Source organism: Ciconia boyciana, chromosome 12, assembly GCF_034638445.1.
Source record: "Ciconia boyciana chromosome 12, ASM3463844v1, whole genome shotgun sequence".
NCBI classification, from domain to species: Eukaryota; Metazoa; Chordata; class Aves; order Ciconiiformes; family Ciconiidae; genus Ciconia; species Ciconia boyciana.
Genome location: NC_132945.1, coordinates 9,407,059 through 9,422,242, shown reverse-complemented (window position 1 = coordinate 9,422,242; position 15,184 = coordinate 9,407,059). Strand labels below are relative to the sequence as shown.

General features: G+C 49.7%; 1 protein-coding gene across 1 annotated transcript in view; it reads right to left on the bottom strand.

The window, feature by feature from the left end:
• The window catches only part of GPC3 (glypican 3), a 153,992-nt gene that overhangs the window by 58,347 nt on the left and 80,461 nt on the right, over positions 1–15,184 (bottom strand). Inside the window, exons 4-5 of the mRNA XM_072876917.1 lie at positions 3,316–3,449; positions 157–282 (exon numbers count right to left, since the gene is read on the bottom strand). Coding sequence (XP_072733018.1) covers positions 157–282; positions 3,316–3,449 — 260 coding nt within the window. The remainder of the gene's footprint in view (positions 1–156; positions 283–3,315; positions 3,450–15,184) is intronic.

Below are 15,184 nucleotides of genomic sequence, written 5' to 3'. Positions count from 1 at the left end.
AGACTTTGCACATCCATCTGAGCTGCAACACAGGTGGACACCGGCTCTGTAAAAGGTTTCTTAAGGAAACGAGCAGTGTCCGGGCCACAGACCACTCCTGCGCCTGGTTAACAAAAGATAAGCAGTGCTGGGGAGAGGAAGGGAGACGTGATTCACCTCTCCACGACTTCTTGTCCGTTCCAGCAAAGAGTGTCATTCTGAACAGCAGAGCTGTGGTTGCAGATGTACTCTGGCAAGCTGCTGTAAAAACTGCTGTGGGACTTCAGCTTCGTAATGAGTTCCCTGGAAGAAAGGGGGAAAAAAATGGTGCTCAGTAAAAAGAGGAAAAGAAGGTGGGGCTGGTGCATTTTAACCAGTGAAGGTAGTCACACAAACACAACAAGAAACCAGCTGGGTGCAAACAAGCCATGAAGCATCAGTCTTATTTCTGACCTCAAGCAGCATTTCGCATCATCCCCTGATGTTATTCAGTCAAGGGCTGAATCTGTGCTTCTCAGGGCAAAACCACTGGTGACAGGAGGGATGCTGGGGCAGCAGAACCTCAGCCCAACCACGCAGCACGCCAAAGCCAGACACACTCTCTGCACTCTCACAGCACCTAAGGCAAGGTGCTGCTGGCTCAGGCCCTGTATACATGGGGTGCATCTGAGCGGCTCAGGCTGACAGCAGACCCCTCTGCTTTGCAGAAGGCAGTGGAGGCCCTTCAGGAAAGGACAGCCTTGTCACTTTGTCCGCCTGACATCGGCCATCCAACATCCCTGCAAGGGCAGGTGGCATTTTTGGTGGCAGACCAGAGCAGACACTCTCAGCACAGACCTGTACAGATGGGTAACGCCGGGTTTCATGCTGCACTGTTGAAAATACACAATTTCAAGGCATACACTCGGCTGGCCATGGGGTCACAGTCTGCATTTGAAGGGGCAGGTTACACTCAGCAAAATGGCTCTGCCCAGGGAAGGCAGGAGGAGCCTCAGAAGCAGTGCTTGCGCCAGGCAGAGGGGATGCGAACCAGGCTGCACCCCACCCTGCACTCTCCCTTCCCAGCACCAAGGACCTTTGTCCCTGGCAGGTCCCCTTTGGCAGCAGTCCAGAGGTGCCAGGACACAAGCTGACCCCAGGGACGCTGACAGCCACCAGAAAGGGGACAGGGGCTGCGGGAGCAGGGTGCGCCCGTCCCCCCAGCCCAGGTCTGTCCCCTTGGGAGCACTCAGCAGCTGTCATCAGGAAACACTGGCAGATTTAATTAGGTAAATAGCACAAAAAGTATGATAATATGAATAGCAAGAACTGGAGGAAGTAAGACATGGCCTCACAGTCTCCTGGCTTGGGTTCAGCACGTCTCCCCCTTTGGCAAGGGGTTCTTTCTTGGCCTCCTTCCTCCCCAGGAGGGATGACGAGGGATGAGCACCTCGACCTGGGAGCACTCTTGGGGCGTCCCCTCGGTGCCCCCTGTGGTGGGACTTCCACGCCCTGCCAGCTGCGGGGAGCGGCCCAGCAGCGCCGGGCTGTCAGACAGAGCAACCTTAGGCAGGCTGGGGTGCAGAGGGGGTGCCCAGCTCCCTCCATCCCTCTTTGCTTGGGGATTTCGTGGGGTTCCCTCTCCAGCCGAAGCTCCCGACTGCCAGCTGGGGGCAGGCGAAACAAGGAGAAGAGGCCCGAGAGCCAGAGAAGGCAGCCTGCGCCGCGCTCCCCTCCCTGCCCTGCGCCGCGCTCCCCTCCCTGCCCTGCGCCGCGCTCCCCTCCCTGCCCTGCGCCGCGCTCCCCTCCCTGCCCTGCCCTGCGCTCCCTCTTGGCTGCCGAGGAGCCTGGCTCTGCCCCGAGCGGGCCGACACAGCCCGTGCAGGCAGCGCCGGCAGCCGACAGAGGCAGAGGGCTGCCCGAGTCCTCCCTCGGGTCACCACAACGCAGCCTGCCAGGGTATGGCAGGCACCAGGTATGGCAACCCGTCCACCACCGTCCATGCCAATAAACGAGGGTTTGCCTGAGGAGTCAAAGCCCCTCCAAAGCGGGGGGAGAGTTCAGCCCACAGCCCCCCTGCACAAATTGGAGGGGTGCTTCAGACATTCACCTCCTGCATGAGCTACCTCCTACGGCCATCTCCTGCACTGGGCTTACAGTGGAGCAGGAGGTCCAACCAACACCATTTTGAAAGCCAAAATGAGGCAAGACCTGGGTCTTCAGTTATGCCAAACCCTGAGCAGGCCAAGCCTTACGCTGCCCATCGCACCCAGCTCCTTACGTCCTAGGCACTGCCTTGCTCCCCATCCCACAGACCCCGGCAGCGCTGGGGCAAACGGGTGGAAGAAAACTTTCCCGGGGAGCAGAGCTCCCCGCCAGGCAGGGAGGGGAAAGGGAGAAACTCCTCCGTATCTGCAGGTATGAGCTCACATAATTCATTGCAGCAGATTTCATTAGACTTCACAGTCCTCAAAGGACATCTCCGGCAGAGCCTGGGCTGTGTAACCCTCCAACATGTTGAGACAACGGAGGAATGCAAGCCCCGGTGCTCTATCTCATGGGAACCATATCAAGAATGTGGCCCTGTTACTCTTTAAACAGAAGTCCATCCAACTTAGTCTATCCCCAGTTCCAAAAATTGTCAAGCTTGCCTCTTTATCCCTGCAGAAGAGTTTTCTTGTATTCAAGACAGCAGTAAAGGCACCACACGTGTCTCGGTGCGCTTTCAGATCCAGAGGGGAGATGCTTCTCCCTGACACACCAGCGTGAGCCCACTGAATTACAGCCTGTATTTACAGGGGGAAGGAAGCACCGGGTGCAGTGCCAGAAGCAGAAGCACCTGCTTCACTTTGAAAATATTCAGTAAAAGGCTGTTAACGTTCCTGAACTACCATAAAAGACTGCACACACACACAAAAAAAAGGAGTCCCCCTTATCTACACACACAGTGTTACATGCAATGTTTCAGGCTAGAGCAACTATTTCCACCTATAACTACAGCTGTTGAGTATTTCTGGCACTATAGCAGTGCCCAAGAAACCCAGACAAGGCATTTGGTGTGTGAACCTGGGTGCCTGGTGCATTGCAAAAAAGCAAAACAAAGATGAAAAGCAGGAGGCAGCTCTACAGGTTAAAAAAAAAAAAAAAATGCACTAGGTGAGAAAACACATGTAGACACCTCGCTGCACTTCAGAGCCAGCTATAGAGCAGCTCTGATGTTCAGAGTCAAAACCAGCTGCAGGTTTATGGGTAAGGGAAATAAGAAGCTCTTCTATCCGCTTCTACAGGGCCATCCCATATGGCGACCGCTCCTGCAGCCCATCCCGTGGGCACCGCGCTCAGCCTGAGCATTCTCACCTCCTCCTGCTTGACAAAGTTTCTTCTTGCTCAATGTGAGTCACCTTCAGGACTTTCTTGTCAACAAAAAGGTCTTCGGGGTAATTAGCTGATCGATACTGCCTCTGCTGAGCATGGCCACATAACCGGCTGATCTGGAAAGCACAAACACAGCAGCATGAGGAAACGCTGGGACCAGAAATACTGCAGGAAAATAGCTGAGATGCACACTGGCCCCTGCCCATGAGCTGGCCAGTCATCCCATCATCCCCATCTCTCCCATAGCTCACACAAGCACCTGAAAGCAAACTGCTGCCCTAAGGATGCAACCCTGCTCTTGTATGAATATTCCCTGTGGGAGGGAAGGCAGGAAACTTCAGGCAAGATTTTTGGGCGTTGAAGTGCCCCATGACTGTCAAAATCCCTGAGCTGCAGCCGTTACTGGCAGAGCTCCCTGCGCCAGGTTAAACTCATGCTGGTAAGAGGGGGCTAGAGATGTTCCCCACTCCTTCCCTGCTGAAAGCTGCAGCATCTCGGGACGTTATGCCCCACCACTCTAGCCAGGCTTTTAAGTAACACCTCCCCTCCAAAAGTAAATCCTGAGATGCCAGTTCTGCATCTCGAGGCAGCTCAGCATCCGCATGGCCTGTGCTGCAGGTGCCCGGGGATGAGCATCATACATGTCATTACTAATTTAAAAAATCAGAGCCTAAAATAAAGGAAGCATTATGGCTACAGCCCAGTCATACCATGGGAGGTCTTGATTAACAGGGCTCTGTTAATGACACAAATTAGCTCATTAGCACACAGATGATTCAGTAACCGGCTGCAGCGGCAAGGGAAGGAATCCAAAATGCCTCATTAAAGCTCTCCCCCGCAGCCCATGTCCCAAGACTCAGCCAGCAGTGCTGCGGCCGCCACTGCAGTCCATGCTGCGGATGGATTTGCAGCCATCTCCTTCTCTGGGAGACAACCGAGAGACAACTGTTCCCCCGAGGACCGGTGCCGCTGGGAAACTCGCCTTTTGGACCATACCGTGCTAATTCTGCAGGACTTGTCCATGCTGGGTTGTGAAGGGGGCTCGGCCAATTGCTGGGACCACGAAGGCACTGCAGCTAACACCAACCCCTCTTTCCTTGAGCCTCATCCCACCACCTGCATCCAGGCTTGGGACCAGCCACGTATACCCATAAAATGCCTGTTCTTCGCAGCACCTCATTTATCTTCATGCCACACAAACGAAGGCAGACAGCTAAACTCTGAGTAAGCCGCACACTGGAGGCTAAAAGCACACCTGCCCCCCAAAGCTACAAGCATCTGATGTGTAAAGAGAAGAGATTAATTCTGTTCTATTACATCCTGCATTTGGGTGGGCAAATAAATTAGTAATGTCACCTCTTTCATTATCAAGAGCAGCACAGTTTGTTTGCTCAGGCTGCCACACAACAAAGAGTAAAACAGAAACCTTCTGGGAGCCGGGCACTGCCATTTCTGGTTCACAGAACGGTGGGAAGAGATGCTGCCACTGGTCCCTTCTGCACCTGCGGTTGCCTCTGCCAAAGCGGCTCCTCTTGCAGCTGCCAGGGGAGCAGTTTCTGCAGCATCTCACCCGTTTCTTTTCTCCACTGCCCTCCCTTGGCTGTGTTTCCTCTCTGCCTTGCCAAACCCAAGTCTCACAGAAGAATGTTATCAGCCCTACTGCCCTCCCTAACTCATGTGGCAGGCTTAAAAACAAGAGGGAGGAAGGGAGTAAGAAAAAGGAACACCATGTTTTGGGCTGTTTTCTTTGCCTTTGGGGTTTTCCTTTAGCACCCACTGCTCTCCCATAAAATTCTCAGGTAATCCCCCATGCAGGCAGCCAGGACTAGAAGGAAACCACAGGGCAGCAGGAGACCTGGACAAGGGCATTTGGGACACCCAAGACCCCACCACTGTAGAATGGGTCTGCACGTCCCATGCTCTCTCTGTGCTGGCAGGTGCCACTGTCCCTGCAAACAAGCAGACTGGCAGGAGAACACGAGGATGCAGGGGGGTTTGCAGACCTCACCCCCCCAAAGGGGCCCTCCAAGCCCGTGGGGAGGCCAGAGATGAGACCTGCCACGGAGCTGTCCCCGGGGAAACACAAGGTATGCAAACGCGATGGGACGGAGGGCACAGAACAAGCAACAACACAAAAGTAGCATCGCTGCACCCACGCTCTGCACAGGCACGTAAAGCGGAGGAGAGAAGCAGGGAAAGGTCCGATATTTTAAGCTGCCGCTTGCGATGACTCCCTTTGATTCTCCCCAGCTCTGTGAAAAGCCCCCCCTTCCCTTTCCAAAGCCTGCCTTTGAGCTGGTGAAGCCTATTGAACCCCAAGAGAAGAGCAAGTCCAGGATCAAGGCTTTTTTCCCCAAGGATGCTGAGACACGCTGAATGCGAGGGGAGGGCCCAAGCAACAGCGCGAACAATGGCACTTCAAGCAGCAAAGCGGCCAGGCGGACCCGGGCTGCCTCGTCTCCCAGCCCCTCTGCTCCCAGCTCCTGCATGGGAGCTGCGGCTCAGCCACATCCTCGCAGCCCCCTCGGCGTCTGGGTACCACGGGCTCCTGCGAGGGATGGAACCACAAACAGGACCGTGCTAGCCCTGACATGGGACAGCAGATGAAATCTTCACGGATAGAAGCTGGAAAGTCTGAGCAGTGCATCCAAGTTTTACTTATTTATTTATTCAAGGACCAATTAACCTTTTCAGGAAAAAAAAACAAACCTTGCAGCCCATCTCGCAAAGTCACAGTGAAACGATTGTCACATTTGAGTCAAACAAAAACACGGCTGAGATCTGAACTTTAAATAAAGTGAGAGAATGTAGAAGTAACAGATTGCCTGCTCATTTGCAGGGGCAGCATCGCGTGCGCTTTTGGGGGGAGGGAAGGATTTCACAAACCATCTGCCAAAGTCTGCTGGGCCACAAGCGGTCCTAGGACAACAGCTTAGAAATCCTGTTTCAATCTTTCCCCCTTTTTGAGTCCCTGCTGCCAGCTCAGGAACACATGAACCCAGTTTCCCAGTCTCTTCCTAATCACCGCTATTTTAAAGTGAGCTCCAAGTTTTAAAAAGTCCAGAAAAATGCCACTGTAGGGCAGTTGGAGAAGGAACAACACAAGCCTCAGACCTTGGGGGGAAAAAAGTGAGATGCTTCAGCTCTCCAGGCATCGCTTGCTTTGGCAGGAGCAGCAGAGCAAGGGCAGCCAGATCCCCAGCAACGTGGGAAGCCTGCAAGAGTGAGAGCAAAAGGAAGGCAGCGTATCTAATCGCATGTGCTAAACTAGTATCGGGCGACAGTGGTTAATACGCGGTTGCCTCCTACCACACAACTATAAATGTGAAATTCAAAGCAAATCGACAGAATGGAACCGCTGGCTCTTCTCCTTGGGCTGTGCATGCTATCAGCAGGATCATAAATATACACAAGTCCTTATCTAAAGTATATTCAGTGCAAGAGCCGTGCAGTCTCTTATTTCATGTCTCACACACGGTCCCAGAACAGGCGGCAGCTTGAAACACCATGCCACAAAAAAATGCATAAGTAAATCAAATGGCAGTGTGGTTTTCAGGCAACGAGGGTTGGGGTTTTTGTTTAAGACAATCTGCCAGCCCACTGAAAAACTGCCACGAGGGGACACAAGGCAAGCAAAACCTTCTCAAAGCCCTGAACTTTTACAGTCCCCCAAAGCCACCGATACTTGAACAGCCAAAGCTAAATTTCTCTGCCCCAGCTCATTAACAAACTCACTAATTACCCAATTTCATTAGCCTCCTCCATGAGAGCGTGACCCAGGCCACGAGGGGAACACTTTGCCTCCTGCCGACTGCTACCCACCGCCCCATTTCTTTATTCCAGCCGCAGGGCGAGCCCGTGCCCGCCGGCCGGGCAGAGCTCCTCGGGGACCCCGCGACGCCTCGGGACCCGCCGGCTGCCGACGGTCCTCGCGCCGGATGGGGAAGCAGCTGGCTCCCGATGCCCCTGGGAGCCACACGCCGTGTAATAGCTCCGCTTTAGAGGGAACATTGATTTGAGAGGAGCACAGGGATAAAGCTAATGGAGTAGCACTATCAGCCCGCTTTAACGCTTCCCCATTAATTTAGGATAAGAGGTGCCGGAGGACTGCAGGGAACCTGTTTGCGGCTGCATGGAGATGATGCACCACAAGCAGCTGGGGACCAGATCCACCACCACGGCTGCTTCCAGTCGGGTCGACTGCAAGGGTGTAGAGCACAACACTGGTGCATGTGGGTGCCCGCAAGCCAACTGAGCAAGCAAGGAAACTGAGACCACTGCGATAAGGTTAAATTATGTCAAAAAAAGGGTAGTGACACAAGTACCAGGTTCTGTGCAAAGCGTCAGACTCTTGGGTGCAGCCGATGGAGAGCAAAGCCCATGTGGGTACCCCCAGCCTGGCCACGGCAGGATGGCATTGCTCGCAGCGCCGGGGCCACCAATCGAACCCGCTCCGCTGCCCAGGCATGAGGCACACGGGGCAAATACCTCTCGCCTTGCATATCAGCAAGCAAATCCAGGTGAGGAAAGACTGGAAAGCAGCACATGTGTGATCCTCAGCGCTAATCTGAGCATCACTTTTAAGAGTAAAAGTGTTTTAAAGGTAACTTTCTATATTTTTTTTTTTTTTTAAAAAAAGGCTAATCAACTTCCCCTTGGAAGAGAAGAGAGTGCATTAGACACTGTTGAATACCTGCTGCTGCCACTTCTCATTCAGCCCATGAGCTCCACTCCGCTGCAAAGGAGAGCTTGCTATATTTGACCTTTGCTTAAACTTTACATGGAGTTTCCATTTGTCTTCTCTGTGAACTCTTCCGCTTACAGATTCGTTCTCCAGGAAGACCCAGTATTTTTTTTTCCTCAAGGGGATGGCCTCATTTTTGAAGATTTCCTCCCGCAATCTTCTCTGCTCTCTGGAGTTCACGTATGTCATTTTATACCTATTCCTGAGCTTCCTTTGGGAGAAGCTGCACATTACACTGAAAAGCGATTAACTATTATAATTGATTCGAACACAGCCTCTGAAAGGGTGATTTGCTACAGCATGCGCAGAAGAGACGACCACAGACCTCAAGAGAATGTGCTGCCTTTGCAGGAACCAACTGGTGCCCACTAAACCCTGCACATGTTTCAGCGATGGAACCCAGTTCGACCAGTAAGGCTCAGTAACGCAGCTGCCTGCATTGGTGCTTCTTCCCCAATTCTTTTTCACAACCTACTCTGCTAAACACCACACGTATTATTAGCATTATAAACAGGGCATAAATGTGCTGTTCATCTTCAAAGTCACCATAAAAGTGAACCTGAAGTCTATTACTCAAGCGCTGCTATAGAAATCCGCTTAATTAAATTCTAAAGGGCTTAAACCAAAAATATACATTGTGATGATGTGGGATAGAACATAAACTTTTTAATAGTAGTAACCAAGCACATTTACCATTTCTACAGGTGTAATAAAAATGCTAATATATGTTAATGTTTAGTCTGTGGTTAATGTTTTGTCTTGTTAATTTCCCCAGGGCTTTTATTACTGATTTAAATCTGCCACACTACCCCAGTGATTGCATCGCCTTCCACAAACTGCACACCACACTCTCAAACGAATGCTGATTAATTGAAGGGAAGAAACATTTAGCTAGGACAAACACTCTTATTATATGCTTGTAATCATTATATACATTTTGTCAGGAAGATGGGAAAGAGACAATTCCCCACTCCCTCACTCTTCTCAGAGGAAAATATGATTATGGGCATAAAAATGAATTTACAAGCCTTTATTTTAGGAAGCGCATCATTATTAACTAAGTAATGATTGTTCTTCTGGTTCCAGGCACTCGAGCAGAAGGAACGAACTGAGTATGATAACACAGATGTCTTCTACGCACATTTCACTAAAATTCCTCATTAATGGAGTACTAAATGTTATTAATCAGCTCTATAGTATTACGATTTCCATTATTCAGACAGCACCTTGCAAGGATTACGTAAGAGACAACATCCTCGCTCACTCGCATGGAGCAGCAGGAATCGCGGGGAAGTGACCTACTCTCCGTGCCGAGAAGAGCGTTTAATAATGCATTACCTTTAAATAATGCAATGCTATAATGTGTAAAATGCACACAAACACTAATGCTTAGAATAACAGAGCGCCTGTCACACCAGCGCCCGCGGTGACGCCCAACGCATGCTGCAATCACGCGCTACAAATGCTCAGGGACCCCTGCAGCTACCAGACCAGGTTATGCTGAAGACCATCACCACCTGGTTTGAAGACCAGGTCTTCAGACTCCTGCAGACCAAGGAGGCATTAAGGAGGCATTTTTAGAAGGAAATAAAACTTATTTTCTATATCCCATCCTTCATGTACAGCATCACAAGACACTTTGTAGAGGCTCAGCATCACAGCAGGAACACGGGGCCCACGGATGACCAACGGGTGCCCCCTCTCTGTCCTCATTTCTTGTCTGCAAAGACAGCTCTGACCACCGAGAGAAAAATGAGAGAGGGCTCAAGACTTGACGGAAGAGGAGCCGACGGCACAGTCACCCCCACAGACCCCAGCTGCTGCCCAAGGCGCTTGCCATGCCCCAGTGTGACCCCAGGGCTAACTGGTGCTGGTTCCTCAGGGCAAGGAGCAGGACGTGTCCCCACGCAGCCACATGTATTGGTGCGACAGAGATGAGCAGAGCTGGCAGGTCTGATGCATCGCGTGGTTACGCAGCCACTGTAGCCCAGAGCCTGCGTAAGAGCGTGGGTGCAGCAGCTCAGAAGAGCAGCGGGGAGCGCAAGAGTTTCAACCCTTGGAGCTCATTGCTGAAGCTGGCTGATCCCCATCTGCACTTCCCCCTGCTGCGTCAGGGTTCAAATAGCTTAAATCAGTCAGAGACCACACTGCATTTCCATCACTGCTCCCGTTAGGGCATGCCACCCTGTCCCCAAGAGGACCTGATGTCCCGTGTCCATACGTGTGCTGCAGCATCCGGGGCACTTCCGCGCTGTGTCCCACCACATCCCCGACCCCTGTGCTGACCCAGCTTCTCCACCGTGCAGGATGCCCTTCCCTCAAAGGAACCGTGACCTTAGCTTGAGTCGAGCCCTTTCAAACCTACACAAAATAATGCAAACAAGATGTTTCTTCTTTCTGGCATCCCCAGCACACAGCGTTTAATCTACCGGAGAAAGCTGCTTTGTGTTTAAGCAAAAGGCTGTTTATTGTTATTTATAGGTAGAGAGGAAGTTGGACTAAATGATCACAGTTGTTCCTTCTGCCTTTATAATCCATGACGTACAATTAAAGCACAACTTTTCAAGTCAGTGTTTCCCTCCAGTGTTTTGTTAATTCCGTATTTAACATAAAATTTCGTATTTCAGTTCGTACGGTCGGACCTCGGCAGCAAAGCGCAGGGCAGGCGGATAGTGCCCAACCAGCTGGGAGCGTCAAGGAAAAAGCATTCGCTTAATTTTCAGCACGCACTTATGCAGTTTTCCCAGGCAGAGACATTTCCTGGAACAGGGCCCCATAACATCCTAATGCACCATTATGGCTTTAAGTTAGATCTATGCAATATGATGTTTCTTAGACAACCAAACTAAGGCTTTATTCTTGGAAAGAGAAGTCAGCCTTCCCTGAAAGGTGACAACAGAGCAAAAGGGAAGATGTGGGAGCGAAATCCAGAGAAAAGCAGGAGGGTGCTAGACTGACCGAAGCCAGGTTCGGGAGCAAAACGCGACGGCACCTGGACCCGGGCTGCTGGTGAAGCCCCGAGCCCGCAGCGTGGCTCACGTGGGGGCACAGCAGAGGCTGGGGGCACGGCTGCTCCTGACCCCACGCTGCCGCTGTGCCTTCGGGACTCCCATTCCCCAAGGAGGCTGAAGGTGTTCCACGCTCAATCAGCTGACTTCAACATTAGCACTGAATCACCTAACTTGCCAGAAAATTTGGACTCAAGGTGGCAAAGCCCATTTGTGCTAAGGATGCTAAATACACTGCAATTATACAACTGTGCTTTGTGCATACTATAATACTTGCACAGTTGCTACTGCAGGCCCCTAGAAGACCCTCCTGTTGCAGGCAATTAAATCTACTCCATCCCAACAGACTAAGAAGCGAAGCAAGGAATTGGCTTGAGGGATTACCAGTTTCTACCAAGAACTTAAAAAAAAAAATTACTTTCTGCACCTCTACCTGTTGCAGAGCACCAGTAAGCGAACAATAACCCCTTTGAGAGCACCAAGGTCAGCACAGGCTGCAAGCTCCGGCTCTCTTGGAGGAGAGGGGTGGCTGGGACTGTCCCGTCTCGCCTGCAGCCGGGGGAAGCGGAGCCCGGGGCAGCCCCGCTGCCCACAAAGGTCCCCCCACCGCCGAGGCTGGGGCGAGGAGACACAGCACGGGGCAAAGCCGGGCAGCACGACGGCTCCAGACAAGCACCGCGCGCTTGTTATTTTCCTTCCCAGAGTTAATTGGTTTCCTTTGCAGATTTCTGTGGGTTTTAATATCGCACCATGTTTGTGCCTACGGCACTGCAGAAAGGAACAATCCGAGAGAAATAAATTCCTAGCAGCTTAATTTAGAGAGGAAAAACAGATACCTGCCATCAGTCTGGAACGTAAGCCAGCAAGCTGGAGACAGGGCCTATAATAGGTTATTTAACAGCAGCCGTGTCAGCTGGGTTGCAAATGTGGTCAATACCTACTGGTCCAACTTCCCCCCCGCAGCCCCGAGCAGAGATTCAATTATTCTTTGAGAAATACACTGTTAAATAATTAAAAAGTTACTGCATGACTTTTTCCTCCTTTTTTTTTTTTAAACTAGACCGATTCAATTTTGGAAGTATAAAGCCATTATAATGTGTCAGCTAGCAATTAGCTACTGTACACTGTTTATTCTTGAATATAATCTTTGAGTAGAAGGGCAATATTCTTAGAAACGCAGCATTAACTTGTTCCTCAATGCCTTTAATATGGCTCTTTTCAAATTACTGCTCATAAAATCTCAGGGAAGAAAAATCTACTGATGATATCCTACCTCCTTAATTAGTTCTCTCTCTCTATCAGCAATCCAATAGCAAGTGTAATATTTATATAAAATAGAGCACACAAGGCTTACTGCTAACTCTGCTTTAGCTGGTGATATCAAAATAAGCAGGTAAAAAGCAATGCCCATTTTGCAGCCTACACAGACCGTGCTCACACGTACACGCAGCTTTTCAGATTTATTCTTCAATAAACGCTTTTACTGAAACCATCCCAAAGGTTTTTACGCCACTAAGAGTATTTTCCACTATAAAATGCCCTCCTCCCTTCCTGTGCTGAATGGAAAACCCTTCTGACCCCAAAGGCTTTGGTACCCGTCATTCCTCCCCCGTCACCCGCCCTTTACAAAGGACCATAACCCTACTTATTTTAAGCTCCCCATAGGAATAACCGCCCCAGCAGCCACCTTTTGCTCCCTCCATCCACCTTTCTCTTTCCAAAGACCAGTTTCCACTAAAACAACAAGGCTGGAGGCACCAAAGCTCACCAAATCATTTCAATGGTTTTTTAAGCTGCTTAATATCTTCAGCAGAATAATTACAACCATTTGTTTTCCAGCTAAGCCTGGACCAACCCCAAGGCACATTACCCAGCCTCTGGCGAGGCGTGCACAAGGCTCTCCCCACGGCGATGCCACGGACCTCCCCAAGCAAAGCCTAAATTAGAAGCGTAATAATTGTTATTAACGGAAAGTGGTAAAAATATCTCAGCACAGCAGAGATTAGCTGCTGGTAATCAGGAAGGGCTCAGGAAGGCCCTGTGGTCTTTTTTCTTCTTTTTTTTTTTCCTTTACCTGTTGATTTTTCTTAGTTTTGAAGCTACCAAATCCATATTATTTTTTTTATCCCTGACAGTCAGTCCTAGCCTAATACAATAAAGGTCAGCACCAAGATAATTTACCCAAAACATGGCAGACAAGGTAAAAAGACTCCCATTAGATTTTTGCTCATGATAAATGAATTACATTTTTCCCAAAGACAAATCAGGCTTATTGAAAATGTAAATCATTATTTCCTATAAAGATATAAATATCTTCAGGGCTTTTTTGAGACTTTGTTGTAACACACCTTGTTTTTACATGTACTGCGGTTAGTACAATTGAATTACAGAATGACTTACAGCATTAGATTAGCTTCTGCTTGATTGAGAATATCTTTATAATGGAAATCGGTGTGCACTTTTAACCTCGTTACAATGCTATAATATATTAATCAGACATATAATAAAGTGACTCATTCAACAATGGGCTGTTTGCAGACAGAAATGAAATGAATTCAACTTTATCACAACACCTTTGTTAATGGCGTCAAACTGAGGACTAGAATTTGATTATGAGAAGCAGATTCCAATAAATTGATATGCAACAATTCCAAAATGAGGGGGGGAAGCATTAGATTGACAAAAAAAATGGACTAAATACTTTTAATTCATTTTTATGCATCATCTTTACTTTCCACTCACCTTGCAAGTTGTAAGCTGGGCATTTCCACAACTTACTGAAAAGAAAAATCTTGCACCAAAATCTTCAGGTAGAAAGTGCTACTGAAGTGCTTTCTGGCTCCTAACCAGCAATGGGAATTGCATGAAGCAAGGCTCAGGATGTCCAGGGCATTTTTCAGCACCTGCTGTGCAAACCCTTTCGGCCCCGTCTGCTCTGAGCTACTGGTGCCATTTTGCTGGTCAGAGCCGTCCGAGCATCACCTCGCGCGGTTCCCACTGTCCTCAAGCACCCTCCGCTCCCTGCTTTTTGGGCTGTCCCTGCAGGAGGAGAGGGAGGAAGGATGACTTAAATACCAGCACAGGCAGCTGAGATATCTACCGAAATACCTGCTCTCCGGTGCTCTGGAGAGCAGCAGCATGGAGTTTATTTGTACAGTGATACAGATCAATACATGCAATCCAAGAGTTAATAAGTTTTAGAAAGAAAAACTCAGAGCACGTCAGTCACCCCCAAATTATCCTCACTAACCACCAGGCTCACTCGCCCTCTCCAGGTCAGTGCCTCAGAGCATCATCTCCACCACCACTGATGGCCTGGAAGAGAATTAGGTGTGAAAATTGATTAGGTTAGAAAGATACACCTGCATAAAGAATTGCTAAATTCCCCAACTGCTGGCTGGCTGGCTTTTTTTTTTGCCTTTTTTTTTTTTTTTTAAACAGAAATAACTCTGCCAAAGTAGCTGTAGGCTATCAGCAGAGCTTTCTGCAGCCTGATCTCGCTCAAATGAGACTTTGAAAGACTAATGCAGTTAGTAGCAAGCTTCACCCTCTGAGAGCGGGCTCCGTGCCCTCAGGGGTTTATTAGTGGACGAACACAACAGGTAGGGATGGAAAAGGCCACAGGTTCATTTTGCAGTAACCCGAAGAGGCCGAGAGGACTGCGAGAGCTCTGCTGGCAACGAGGGGTGCGTTGCTGCAGTGGATGGCTGAAAAATCTGCCTCAATTGTTTGTTGTAACTTTTTGTTTTCAGCTAAATGTATTTGTAGATGGCATCTTTCATGCCTGGTACCTCAAAGCCACTTTACAGTAAGATGTAAAAATGATATCATTCATAGCACCACACACGGGCAGAGAATTCAAAATGAAGCAAGAAAACCTCATTGCAACCCAGCCCCTCATCCTCTCCAGCACAAAACAAAATGCCGCTGCTCCGCCTGGGCAGCTCTGGGCACTATTTCTGCTTTGCAGAGGGTCGCTTTTAAGTTTCTGGTTTGTTCTTGGCTCATTCATCAGCATTGCTAATGGGAGAGTTAGTTCTAGTTTTAAGGCAGCAACACTCACGGGGGTTACTGTCACTGGAAGTAAACTCAGTGTGGT